The following is a 14,852-nucleotide window of genomic DNA, read 5'->3' as shown; positions in this document are numbered from 1 at the left end:
GAACGTTTTAGGTGAGAAAAATAATGACTTGAGCCCATAAAGTGTCTACAGTGCAGAATGAATGCGCAACCATCACTATGAATGAGTAATATAACCGGCTAGCAAATAGTCCCGAGAATCCTGGGTTTAACGTTTGTGTGCCAGTGGCCCACCGTTTCAGTCACCTACCAGTGGTTCCTGCACATGGCAGACATATTTATCCAGGCTATCACATGTCCCAGAGTTGCCTGCTCTCATTTTATAACTTGCATACTTCTCAGTTTGTGAGATAATCCTGTGTAGCAGTCCTTGAAACACCACACGCTGTATATGGATGTAATAAGCAGGGCCGACTCCAGGCACCAGCTGACCAAGCACATGCTTGGGGCGGCACCTTGTAAGAGGCAGCCAATCTTCAGGTGATGGGGCAGCACTCAGGTGGGTTTTTTTGTTTTTGTTTTTTTTTGGTTCACCAGGGCGGCACTGGAAGTTTTTTTGTTTGTTTCGGCTGGGTGGTGCTCGGGGGCTGTTTGTTTCAGCGGGTCAGGGCAGCGCCCGGAGGGAGGTGTTACATCTGGGCAGCGCGGCGCTCGGGGAGGTTGTTAGAGCCAGCGCTGGTAACAAGAGAGGCTATACAGGTGCATGCCTTGGCATTTGCCACTCACGAGATTTCTCACTGGTGAGACACAGTCACTGATCCCCCTCCACAAGCCAAGGGAGCAGTCCTGATGAGAGGCACCTCACCCCTGCAGGAGAAGAGCTGTGAGGAGCATGGGGTGGCTCAGAGATTGCGGGAGCCAGGGATGACTAGGGAGCATGGAGAAGACACTGCTGACCAGTGTGCTGTTGGAATCAAAGCAGTTTGGGATGAGGATGGAGAGTATGGAAAGGGGGTGTCAGAGTATGATGGGAGATTGAAGAAGCTGATGAGCAAAGTGTGACAGATTCCTCCCAGGGTGACACCTGGAACCTGGGTACCACTGAGCCCTCTGACTGACCAGCCTGGGCTCCCTCTCTCAATGCATTGCTATGACAAGCTGCAGACCCTCTCCTGGTCCTACACCTTCAGCGGCATTCACACAGGCGGGGACACAGCCAACTGCAGTTATATGCAGGTTTTTTTGACCAGCCATTGCATGAACCAACAATAGAGAGGCTACAGCCAAAATAGCCACCAGCTCCCTAACCTAGAACCCCAGAGCTGTACCATCCTGTCCTGGTCCAAACTCCAACCAGTATGAATTTGTTACCCAGTTTGCTGCTCCTTCAGTATGGGGAGCACAGTGCATACTTGTGGTAACCAAGCTGAGATTTTACCCCTAGATGTTTCACTTAACAGCACACTGGGTTTAGAGTAAATCATAAAACAAGTTTATTAACTACAACAAACAGATTTTACATGATTATAAGGGATAGCAAACAGCTCAAAACAGATTACCTAGCAAATAATAACACAAACTAAGCTTAACACAATAGTTAGATTGAGTATGAATTAGCAATGTATCAACCTGATTGATGATACAAGCCATCTGGCAAATTCTTTAGGCACAATGTGCATTTGCTTTGCAGCTTTGGTTTCTCAGGTCTCCATACACAGGCTAGAAATCTCTTTAGCCTGAGTCAAACACTTCTCCTAGTTCAGACTTTTGTCCTCAGGTGTATCCAGGAGTCTTTTTGGGTGGGGAGTAAGGAATCATGATGATGTCATTCCCTGCCTTATATCGCTTTAGCATATGGCAGGAAACCTTTGTTTCAAAACTTGGTTCCCAGACCAGTTTGTGTGAAGATATGGACTCCTCAATATGGAGCCCAGAGTTATGTGGGCTGGTCACATGCCTCTGTAGAGTCATAGCTTCCATTTCTTAAAGGAAGTCTCACCAGGTGGAAGGTAAGTCTTTTCTCAGATCTATTGTTCTCCCTAAAGTCTCATTGCCCTGAATAGATCTCTTCCAACCAGCATCTTGTCTAGTGGGTATTACCCAAGTGTAACTACATTTGAAATACAGATACATAGTCAATATTCATAAATTCATATCCAAAAACGATACATTCACACAAATAGGATAATCATATTCAGAAAATCAAAATTTTTCCAATGATATCTTACATGACCTCGCTTACAAAGAATGCATGATAATTATCCCATAATCATATAATAATGATATCACTATGAAGAATATGGGGTGCATATTCATACAAAGATCAACGGTTCTTTCCATTGGTGAAGTGCCTGAAGTTACAGAACAACAACAACGACAACACCTGGAAACAAAAACTGAGCAAAGGTTGTGACACCCAGGCTACATTTCTTTGGCCTGCCATGGGAAAGAGACCCTGAGACCAGCCCAAATGCACACGGGACCAGGAAAGAGCTCTGCACTGGCGTTGGACCAACAATTAGAAAGACAAATTCAATTTCAGCAGCGCTTCCTATCACTCCATGTACTTGCCAATCCCTGGCCCCTCAAACCCAGCACCCCTGCCTGCCTCCACAAATCTTAGCACTGCCTGTTTCTCTGCGTACACCTCCCTCCCTACCCTCACAACACACAGCGTTGTCCATCTGTCCATGCACACCCTGTTCCCAGCCCCCATTGCTCTCAGTGCTACCCACCTGCCCATTTATATGCCACTCCATATCCCAGAATCCCCAGTGCTGGTCGCTTGTCCATGTAGGTTCCCCAACTCCCGTAACTTCTACCTCTGTCACATAGTGATGCCCCTAACCCAGAATCAAAACAAGGTGCCAGACCCCACAGCACCAGCTCATAGAAGTACCTCCTTAGACGAGGTTAAACTCAGTGTCTGCCTGCACTGGGAAAAAGGGGAAGATTCGCCTGAACTGCCTTTTTGGGAGGGAAGTAAATCCCAGCAGCAGCTCAGCCTGTGCAGGGAAGGAGAGAGGGACAGACCTGGCAGGAGGGAGAGAGGACATGGAGACTAAAAGGAGCCAGCATCAGTAACTCTTTCTCAAAATGACACAAACCTTTAATGCATTGCAGACTGCTAGAAACCCAGACTCCCCTTCCTGAAGCTGCTTTTCTGTGTTAGCAATTGCTGATGCCACCATGACATTACCATGAGGCTGTAGTGCGGCTGCTCATGTGAGGAGGGATGTTCCAGATTGGGGATGGTGTCAGAGACAGTCTCCTACAGGCTGAGACACCCCTCTACCGCTGCAGGAATCATTACGCTTCTCATCTGTGCATTAGGCAGGATGTCTATTCCCTATTTCACCCAGTTTCAGGACTACGCACCATTGTGATCTGTATGCTGCACATTCCCCACTCACCCACCCACCCTCACCCACACACACACACACACACACACACACACACACACAGTGAATCCCTGGAGTCCCCCTGTTGAGATTTCCAACACCACCTGGTTTCCTCGAAGTCATAAACATGCTGTTCTTTTTACTGCCTTCTAGGACTTCTCATTCTCTCCAGATGTAGAGATGCAGGGGCACAGGGAAATCAGACCCCTCTCCTTCCCTGAAAAAAAAAGTTATCCTAACTGTTCTAAACCTCTAAGCCTGTGAGTCTGATATTTCAGCAACTCTTCCATCAGTTCTTCTTTAGTGCAAACAAACTCACCCGTCCTTAGAGGCACCAGGACAGCTCGAGTTGAAGTCAGTGGAGGGTCATGGCCGGTGTAAATCAGGCCATATATTTAAATCTCCACATGTAAATTGAAGTTGAACTCCTGACTGTGTTAAGAGTTGATCTCAATGGGACCAAAATTTCACCCTCATTGTTCAACTTTCAGCTCTGAGTTGAGAACATCACAGCTTCAGGCCCTGCCATAGAGAGTGCTACTCTGTTAGGGTGCTGAAAGTGTCTGAATAAACCCTCAGTATTTGTGACATTCTGAGACAGGGAATGAAACACCTGGATTCCAAAACAGCCGGGCCCTGATTTTGTTCTCAGGGACACCAGTGTCAATCTGGAGTGACCCACTGAAGGTAGAATGTGAAAGCAGAATCAGGCCGGTGTGTGACCCATTCTTGTTGTGAACCCCCTGGTAACACAGATACCCAGTGCAGAGGCTTTGGCTCCACTTACTAACAGAGCAGTGAATTTGCTGAATTGGAAAACTTGAGTGAACCAGAGGAAAATCCACATAAACTCCAAAAGGCATGCTACTGGGACAAGTAGAAGGACACAGTCAGAGACAAGGAACTGATCTTAAAAACAAATATTTGTCTAAACAATTTTTACTACATTAGTAGTTCCAATTTTACCAGGTAAATCCTCTGGTGTTTCAGACAATACTCAAGAGTTCAAGTTGCCATGCTGGAGAATTCCTTCCCAGATGGTTCTTGCCTTGAACCCTGTATCCTTCCTGAGCCATTAGCACTAACTATAATGTAGAAACAGGCAACTCACCGAAATCCTGCTCAGCAGAGCCCTGAGCCCCTGTCCATCCCTGCTGCAGACCCCTCCTGCAGTGGAAATGGGGTAAAAGGTGCAAGGGTTTGCGCCCGTCTCTCCTGCAGGGGAGTGGGGTCAGGTCACATGGTCAGAGGGTGGGGGCTTACTCCACATCGCCACCCAGCAATTCTGAGATGCTGGGCTTACCCCACTCCTAATCTACACGCAGTGCTATTCCAGTGCCCTGGCCCGTTCTCTGGCTACTGGGGGGGAGGGGTAAATCCCCACACCTGGATCTTGTGTCACCGCAGGAGTGGCAGGTGGGCTGAACGAAGCAGGGTGACTCCATTGGCCGAGGACCACTGGCTAGTCCACTATTGGCCTAAACCCGCCCCCACAAGGCACATCCCCATCTGGGGTAAGAGACCAGGAAATCAGCACTCCGGACCGGCAGGAGAGGGACACAGCTGGGCACCAAGTTGGAGTCAGGAGTCCCAGCTGGTGGATTGGGCTTGGATGCTCAGTGGGTGGGCCCTGGCCACGCAGACCAACCCATGGCTACACCCCTGCTTTGACTCAGCCTTGTTTCCCTGTGTCTCTGAGCATCTTCCCATCTGTTTGCTCCTTTCTTGTGGAAGCTGAACCCCATGTGAGCTTGGGCCCAGTCACCACAGTGCTGTGTGCTCAGTGTGTTACACGGTCAAGGTGTGAAGCTGACCTTTGCCCTCGGACTGTGCTCTGCCAGCCAGACCATCTGAGATGAGACTCCTGTGTCTGTTCCTCCATTTTTTGCAATGGCTGCAAACGCCGGTTTGGTGACTCTGCAGAAACTCTGTCATCCTTGTGACACTCCCACACTCCCCTCCAAAATCCTCCTCCTTATTCATTGTTCCTTATGGAGAAGGGAGTGGACGTTCCCTACTGGAAGGATCCAAGGGAAATTTAGGGGCTGCCAGGGAGTAATCAGGACCCATATTATTGTTCTATTTTATTTTATTTCAGCAAGATTCAGTATAGGGCCAATACTCATAACTTCAACTACAAAATGATACACACACACAGACAGCATAATCATAATCAGTAACCCATAACCTGGTCTTAGATACCTTATATGATCCCCTTTATACAAGATTTGGTGCCACTACAGGACCTTGGTTGCAACCCATGTTCTATATGGTCCCAGTTTATATCAATAACATCACAGACTCCCACCCTCGTCACTCCCCATTCTGACTATAAGCCTTGGGAGGGCTTAATCCTCCAACTTTTTTCAGTGATGGGGCCAAGGCCATTGGACCCCCTCTTTCTGGTGCCCCGATATCCAAACGTGAAACCCTTTAAATCAGCAGCCACTTAGGAAAATGTTTGCCTGGACCGTAGGGGACAAGACTAGATGACCCATGAGGTCCCTTCCAGCCCTACATGTCTGGGATTATCACTGGGTAATGTCCCCTTGGTGTTTCAGGTCAGGTCGACTGTCTTGATCGCTTCTGTCAGTGAGAGGCAGAGTCAGAGAATTTGTCTTCTCAGTCTAGACTTGATCAGTAGCAATAGTAAAGGGCACAAGGAGAGAAGGCTGCCATGGGCCTGCTTGACTCTGCCTCCATTACTGTCTGGGTGTCAGGGACCACAGGTCTTGAACATCAGTCTACAGGGCTCTTAGGCACTAGCACATGACTGTTACGAAGTTATTATGTTATATGCGAGCCTCTTTGAATCTCATGGTTTGAATACCCTGTGTGCCTCAGTTTCCCTGTTGTGCTGCACCAATGCCTAGGTGGTGGGAATCTAGGTGTGTGACTATTGCTATTGACTGTTCAAGCAACACTAATGTAACCTGTGGAACTCATTGCAAGGGGAATGTAGCGATGGCCAAAAGTACAACTGCATTCAAAAAGGAACTAGACAGATGTATAACTGGGGAAAAAAACAAATAGATCAGTCTATGGAGGAGTGGTCCATCAATGGCTATTAGCCAAAACAGTTGGGTATCTCTAACTGAACTGGAAAGGCAAAATAGTGACAGAGGATGTGGAACAATCTGAAGTACTCAAAAGCTCCCCGACTGTTGCACTGGGCAACACAGTTTAGGGAGGAGGTGAGCAGCCCTCACTGATGAAAGAACAGGTTAAGGACTATTTAGAAAAGCTGGACATGCACAAGTCCATGCGTTCAGATTTAGCACATCTAAAGGTGCTGAGGGAATTGGCTGATGCGATCGCAGAGCCATTGGGGATTATCTATGAAAATGTGTGGGGATTGGGGGAGGTCCCAGAAGATTGGAAAAAGGCAAATATAGTGCCCATATTTAAAAAGAGAAGGAAGAAAACCTGGTGAAATACAGACCGGTCAGCCTCACTTCAGTCCACAGCAAAATCCTGAAAGAAGTTCTCAAGAAATCCATTTTGAAGCACTTAGAGAAGAGGAAGTGTTAGGGGGCTTATTGCTTCACCCTCCTTCTTCTCTGGTCCTTCTCGCATGAACAGAGAGCAACAATACCCAAAGGCCAAAGGCGCAAACAATTCGATGTTTATTGGGGTGAACGTCCAGCAAGCATGATTCCAGTTTCCTTCCTCAATGTCCCCCTTCCCAGCTCTGACACCACAGAGCCTTGCCTGTGTCCCTGTTCCTGTTTCCATCCCCTGTTCCCATTTTGCCCTTTAGCAAAACATGATTTTAATTCTCCCCATCCCCAGTCCCTGTTCCCATTTCCTTCCCCCTTCCTGATTGACTGCAGACTATATAGTAAAACCTGAGTTCTGCTTAGCTATACCTTAACCAATCATTTTATTGAAATTTAACTAACCAATCCTAACATATTGTAACATGGTTATTTAACCAATTATATCCCAGCACCTTCATTGGTTTACACCCAACAAAATTAATTATACAGCAGACTGAAACAATCACAGAACCAGACAGAGACCATGCAAAGAAACATACAAAACAATACAGAAGTGAGGGTTTCACAACCACATCTACATAGACATAAGGGTTTTCCAGCTGTGTCTATTGATAAGTGAGTTCTTGCCAGACAGGATGCTATCAGACTAAATTTATTTTTACCTCTTCTAGGCTCTTCTCTTTCTCTGGAGGTGATGGAATATCAGACAGGATTATATTCCTAATACCCAATAGCATCTTATTTCAATGTGACTAGTTTGGAATGTGAGGATGTGACTATACACTTCCCAGCTTATGGCTGCCTAACTACATCTCAGCTGAAGACCTTAGCCTGTCACAGTAAGAGAAGGTCATTCCACAGACAATGATCTACGATTCTTTCTTTTATACCTCTATAACTAGCTAAGTGAAAAGAATACACCTACATTCTTAAAGTATAGGCCTTTGCAGACAGGCCTGAATATCTATATCCTAACAGGAAGATGATCAGGAACAGTCAACATGGATTCACCAAGGGGAAGTCATGCCTGATCAAGCTGATGGCCTTCTCTGATGAGACAACTGGCTCTGTGGATACAGGGAAAGTGCTAGATGTGATATATCTTGACTTTAGCAAAGTTTCTGATAATAGTTTCCCACAGTATTCTTGCAGCAAGTTAAAGAAGTATGGACTGGATGACTGGACTATAAGGTGGATAGACTATAAGTGACCCTGAGGGGGACTTAGGAGTTTGCATCTCTGTGTGGAAGGTGCTGTAACAAAAATAAAGTTATTGGGTTCAATACTTGGGTGACTGGGTGTAATTCTAGGGCCTGTGTTATACAGGAGGTTAGACTGTGGTTCCTTCTGGCCTTAAACATGTTTTCTGTGGGGTGGTGTGCTGGGGCCTGTGCTACCCTAGCCAGGTCCTCATGGGGTGTATCTCCAGGTCGAGGAGGCCCATGATGGCACAGTCAAAGCCACCCCTGCTCGAGTTCTGGGCTGTGCGGAGGAGGGCCATGCGATCCCTATGCTGTCTCCCTGAGGAGACTTGCTCCTGGCTTCCATGCTGGCCCCAAAGTGTGCTCACTTTGCCACAGTGGAAATTTAGGACCAAAGAAGCTCTCCCAAGATGACGCAGCAGGTTGGAGGCAGAAAGAAGTGTAAGCAGAGTCTTCAGTTAGAGATACCCTTCCCACCGGCAAGGTGACCCTCATCCTGAGAGGTTCAGCCGAACCCTATTGGATATGTTAGGGACTTTGCGGCCAGAGCAGAAGGCAACCTGGAGCCAACATGTTGCATTTCTGTTGTATGCCTACAACGCCACAAAGAATGATGCTATGGGGGTCACCCCATATTTCTTGAAGTTTGGGCGAGAACCAAGACTACCCATAGATCTGTGCTTTGGTGTATCAGAGGATAGTGATAGCTATGAAACCCATCAGCAATATGTATCCCAACTACGAGAAAAACTACGGGATGCTTATCACTTAGCTACCTCTGCAGCTCAGAAGAACGCAGACCGCAACAAACAGCGATATGATGCTAGGTTGCGTCTGCAAGAACTCCAGCCAGGGGACAGAGTCCTGCTGCAAAATTTGAGTATTGCTGGCAAACACAAGATAGCTGACAGATGGAAGGCAATACCTTACTTAGTGATGGAAAAGCTAGGAGACCTGCCGGTCTACAAGATCAAACCTGAAGAGGGTCCAGGGCAGACCAAAACTGTGCATAGAAACCTTTTGCTCCCTGGGAGAATTGGTAGGCAGCCCGTATGAGATGGGCCACAACAGGGCAACTGAGCTGAACGAAGGTGCTGTTCCAAAGCCGCCTTCCAACGTGGACAGCCGGCCTCCTGCAGCTAACCTACCCCTACTCAGCACATCTGACAGTGAGTCTGAGGAGGAAGACACAACCAGGGTGTATCCTGGGATGAAGACAAGATTCCAGTCTCAATTAGCTGAATCAAAAGAGAGCACCTCCTCTTCCGCCCTAAACCCTTTGGCAGAAGTATTTAGGCCCATTCCTGACGCTCCTGAATCACTGGTGGACCCCCGTGTGATGACATACACAGGTTCTTGGACAGTGGTGACACACAGATGGAAGATAACCTGAGCACCTTCGACCTAGAAATGCAGGGGCCTATGCCAGTATCCGAGGGGAACTCACAGGAAACCTCCCCATCCGTCACTCAAGAGGATGTCCCCCAGACCACAGCAACAGAGATTCTCAATAGGTGAGACAGGATAATAAGGCTAGTGAAACAGTTAACGTACGAAGCACCTGGGGTGATTAGTGAGGAACCTATACATTTAGCACACAGGTTTGTGGAAGCTAAAGTGGGCTATCTGAGCCCCTTTGGAGGGGACCAATGAGTTGGTATAGTAGGGAATGTGATTTGTCGGGACGACAAATTCTCGGCTGGGGGGAGGATGTAAGCAGAGTCAGGATGAGCTCTACCCTGACATCTGGTGGAAAGAATTTCAGAGAGTGTATTTGCATAGGCAAGCCTACCCCATCCCATGCTGCTGAGCTGTGGGACTGCTTTGTGATAGAAATGACTCAACCTCAGTTGGGTGGTACTTGCTAGACAAGGGACATGGGTTCCAAAACCCAGTGAATTGAGAGAGGCTGGGGACAGGTATCTGTGCTTGGTGGTGCAGTCGCCTTGTGGAGCCAGAAGCACCAGTTCCACCCTTCCTCTCTCCAGTGTGGAATGTCAGAGTTGATTTTTTTATTCTCTCAAGAATCTAGATACAGGTTCCTGAGCTGAACTCACTTTGGGCTAATGGTGCACTAGCACTGGGGGTTCCCTGCTAAGAGCTGAAATCGCTAAGAGTTGAAATCACTAAAGAGCTGAAATTACTAAGCTGAGAGCACTGAGTACTGTGCTAACTGGTGGGGGAGCCTGAAGCTATACTGTGGAACAGAGCAGCTGGCGGAGTGGAGCAGTTGTGGGGACGGCTGGAGCAGATCATGGGACAGCTGGTGGCAGCGGAGCAGCTGGCACAGCGGAGTAGCTGTGGGGCGAGTGGAGCGGTCCACAGAGCGAATGGAGCTGAGCAGTTTGCAGGGAGAACTGGAGCAGCTCATGGAGCAGAGCAGCTGGTGGAGCGGAGCAGTTTCTGAGGACGGCTGGAGGAGCAGAATGGAGCGGCTGGTAAAGTGGAGCAGTTCGTGGAGAAGGCGGAAGCAGAACCCACGGAGAGGCAGGGCAGCTGGCCCCGGACCACGTAAGGTGCCCCTTTCTACCCAGGCTGGGGGAAGGGACCTCTACAGATAAACTCTCGAACTCTGGGGTTACACTGACCAGAGACTTTTGGGTTGTTGGACTTTGGGGTGATTGGACTTAAAACCCTAAGGGGAAAAAGGACAGTGCCAAATGTACTTGAAGGTGAGTTTTTGTTTATGGTTTGTGTTATAACCCTGTTTGTGGTGTTTCTCCAATGGGATGCCGCATTGATTCCTTCCTTTATTAAAAAGATTTTGCTACACTCAGACTCCGTGCTTGCGAGAGGGGAAGTATTGCCTCCTAGAGGCACCCAGGGGGGTGTGGTATGTGAGTGTCCCAGGTCACGGGGTGGGGGCTCAAGCCGGTTATGCATTGTGTTATTGAAACGGAACCCCTGGATACTGAACCCGGCCCTTGTTGCTGCCAAATAAGAGGGGCAGAAGGATTACAGAAGACTAGAGCCCCCATCTCCCAATGTTCAGCACAGTGCACTTCCCATTGGTGTATGACATGTCCCCCTTGGCTGCTGCTTTCCATTGCCATGAAGAGTGCAGTTCGGATGCAGCTTGTCACAGAAGAGATGCACACACCATGCTGTCACTCTCTCATGGTGTTTTTATGTATGTGCTTTCTTGTTTTGTGGTTTCCCTTCATCTTAGAACAGAGACTCAATCAGTCTGGCTGCTTTGTATGGAAGTGAGCTGCGCTGTTGTAGCCATATGTGTCCCAGGATATTAGAGAGACAAGGTGAGGAGGAAATAGTTTTCACTGGACCCAAATTATGTTGGCAAGAGAGACCAGTTCTCAAATGTACATAGCGGAAGGACATAGTTAAAACACCCCTAGAGTTCAAATGAAAACCTGGCTTTAATTTCCAAGTCCCAAAGCATTTTCTGTTGCCTCCTTTAGCTCAGCAGGAAACTTGTGCTGCAGGATCGATAAAATACATAAATAAAATGGTCAGAGAAGATCAACAAATACAATTAAGAGTATGGAATGTCTTTCATATGAGGATAGAGCATAAAGACTTGGACCGTTCAGCTTAGAAAAGAGACAACTAAGGGGGGATATGACAGAAGTCTATAAAATCATGACTGGTGTGGATAAAGTGAATAGAGAAATGTTATTTCCTTTTTCACACAATGCAAAAACCAGGGCAGCAAATTTAATACAAAAAAGAGAATGTTTGTTTTTTAATGGAACATAGAGCTAACCTATGGAACTCACTGCCAGGAGATGTTGTGATGGAAAGGACTGAAAAAGCCTTAGATAAGTTGATGGGTGACAGGTCCATGAATGGCTATTAGCCAAGCTGGTCAGGGATGCAAGCTCATGCCGCTGGTGTCCCAAAATCTCTGTCCACCAGAAACCGGGATGGGAAGACGGGATGGATCACAAGATTGCCCTGTTCTGCTCACTCCCCTGAAGCACCTGGCATTTGAACAAAGGACACTGGGCTAGATGGACCATTTGTCTGACCCAGTTGATATCATTTTTATGTTCCTGTGAGACATTTCTACTCCAAAGCTCCAGGAATGGAAGGTGGGAATAAAAGCAGAAACAGTTTCTCACAGCATTTTTGGGGCACTAGCAGATGGTTACACAAGACTCATCACATTATCCTCAGTGGCAAAACTTTCCACTAGAAGGGGGTAAGACACAGCTACTCACACACACACACAAGATTTTCCTCTGTCTCCCATGGTCGGTGCACCAGAGAGCAGATGCAAATAAGTCCCTCACCCAGTGCACCAGGCCACAGCATCCCCTGACCTCTCTCCCACTCGGTCAGCCCCACAAAGCAACCTGTGTGGGGAAAGAGCGTGAGATCAGCCTGGGTAAGCTGGACCCATCCACGCGAAATGATCCATAAGGCAGCAAAATACAAGGTCCATGGGACGCAGGCCTTGGCTACGGAATGGGGGACTGAGGCAAGCAAAGCTGTGACCCTGAGAAGGATTCAGGCGTTCTGATATCTTTGTGGGGGGTACCTTAGCAAACACAAGTTATTGGGCTGAATACAGGCTGACAAGCTGAAATTCTAGGGCCTGCTTAAACACTGTAAAAGCAGCAAAGAATCCTGTGGCACCTTATAGACTAACAGAGGTTTTGGAGCATGAGCTTTCGTGGGTGAATACCCACTTCTTCAGATGACATGCATCTGAAGAAGTGGGTATTCACCCACGAAAGCTCATGCTCCAAAACCTCTGTTAGTCTATAAGGTGCCACAGGATTCTTTGCTGCTTTTACAGATCCAGACTAACACGGCTACCCTCTGATGCTTAAACACTGAATCACCATGCTTGCCATGGGGTGGTATGGGGAGTGTTTGCTGCCTGAGCCATGTCCTTTTAGGGTGGATCTCCAGGTAAAGGAGTCCCATGATGACACAGTCAAAGCCACCCCTGCTAGGGTTCTGGGCTGTGCAGAGGAGAACCATGAAATCCCTGCCCTGTCTCCCTGAGGAGACCTGTTCCTGACTTCTGAGCTGGCCCCAAAGTGTACTCACTTTGCCAAAGAGGAAACTGAGGAGGAAAGAAACTCTCCCAGGGTGACAATGCAGGTCAGTGCCAGAATGAACACTAGAGCGCCCATCTCCCAGTGTGCAGCACAATGCACTCCCCATGGCTGTATGGTATATCCCCCTTGGCTGCTGCTTTTCTTTGCCATGAAGAGCAGCTTGTCACAGAGGAGCACACACCATGCTCTGTCACAAAGTAATTTTACCTTTGTGCATTCTTCTTTTGTTGTTTCCCTTCAATTTAGAACAAGACTCACTCCATCTGGCTGTTTTCTGTGGCAGGGCACTGTGCTGTTGTAGCCATGTGTGTCCCAGGATATTAGAGAGACAAACTGGGGAAGGATATAGCTTTCATTGGATCCAAATTCTGTTGATGAGAGAGACCAGCTTTCCACCTTACGGAGTGGAAGTACATAATAAAAACATCCCTATAGTTGCAATGAAAACTTGGGTTTAATTTCCAAGTCCCAGAGCATTTTCTGTGTCCTGATTTAGCTCAGCAGGGAACTTCTCCTGCACCACCGATGAAACACACAGATCAGCCGTTTCAGGATCTCTTTTGTTGTCACCCCATAAATGATGGGGTTTAACATGGGGGGAATGAGCACATAGAGATTGGCCAGTAGGATGAGAATATAACCTGGAATGACGTGCCCAAATCGGTGTGCAAAATAGAAGAAAATGGATGGGATGTAGAACATGAGTATGACACAGAGGTGAGAGCTGCAGGTGCGGAGAGCCTTGAGCCGGGCATCCTTGGAGGGGAGCAGGAAGATGGCCCTGAGGATCAGCCCATAAGACAAAACAATGAGCACAGCATCCATACCAATTGCTAAAATAGCCATGGCTATGCCATACCAGATGCTGACTGTGATGTCGTCGCATGCCAGCCGGGCTATGACCATATGCTCACAATAGGTGTGAGGCAGGAGGTTGGTTCTGCAGAACTTCAGCCGCTTCACGAGAAAGATGATGGGGAAAATGAAACAGAAACTTCTTGTTACAATTGCCAGCCCCATCTTCCCGATCACAGACTTGGTTAGTATGATGGTGTACCTCAGGGGGTCGCAGATTGCAACGTACCGATCAAACGCCATGGCCAGCAGGATGGCCGACTCGGCCAGAAAACTGACATGGATGAAGAACATCTGGGTCAGGCAAGCAGCAAAAGAAATTTCTCCAGCTCTAAACCAGAATACAGCCAGGATCTTGGGCACCGTAGTGGTAGATAACAGCAGATCAGCAGTGGCAAGCATGGACACGAATACATACATGGGCTCATGGAGGCTTTGTTCTGTTAGTATGATGAATAGTAGGAGAAAGTTCCCAAAAAGTGTGACAACGTACATCAGACAGAAAGGGATGGCCATCCAGAAATGAGACACCTCCGTACCTGGGATGCCAGTCAGGATGTAAGTTACAGGGTAAAAATCAGTGTGATTGTCAGCTGACATCATATACCATCACTTGGATCTTCTATTCAGTTTCCTGTAACTAACAGCAAAAGAGAAAATCAGTGAGAACTCCAGTGTCAGCTAGGACTGGAATGCATTTGTTGACAGAATCAGAGATACCATCAAAAACTTCACTGTGTGACAACTGCCTGTCATGTGTGACCGTAAATCCAGAAACACGTTTGTGCTGCGGAACAGCAGTAGGAAGAGAGCCAGAGACATAAGCCCTTGTGTCAGAGATCTAGTATGAGGTATGAGGTCTGGGCTAAAATAATCGAAGCCTCATTGGTATAAAGCAAAATTAGGCTGTGAGCTAGAGGCAGGCCCTGCTCACAGAATCTGGCAAGCACAGGGCTGATATTTGAAAACCACACATTTCTAAGAGCTGATGGGCACAGAGCACTCA

At 47.7% G+C, this 14,852-nt stretch overlaps 1 protein-coding gene across 1 annotated transcript; it reads right to left on the bottom strand.

Moving 5' to 3' along the window:
• Positions 1-13,483: 13,483 nt before the first annotated feature.
• On the bottom strand, positions 13,484-14,449 carry LOC115643712 (olfactory receptor 52B2-like). The gene has a single exon (XM_030547715.1). It carries the CDS (start codon positions 14,447-14,449, stop codon positions 13,484-13,486), a length of 966 nt encoding a protein of 321 aa, XP_030403575.1.
• Between the last annotated feature and the right edge of the window lie 403 nt (positions 14,450-14,852).

Source organism: Gopherus evgoodei, unplaced genomic scaffold (assembly GCF_007399415.2).
Source record: "Gopherus evgoodei ecotype Sinaloan lineage unplaced genomic scaffold, rGopEvg1_v1.p scaffold_68_arrow_ctg1, whole genome shotgun sequence".
NCBI lineage: Eukaryota > Metazoa > Chordata > Testudines > Testudinidae > Gopherus > Gopherus evgoodei.
This window is presented reverse-complemented; position numbering and strand designations above follow the sequence as displayed.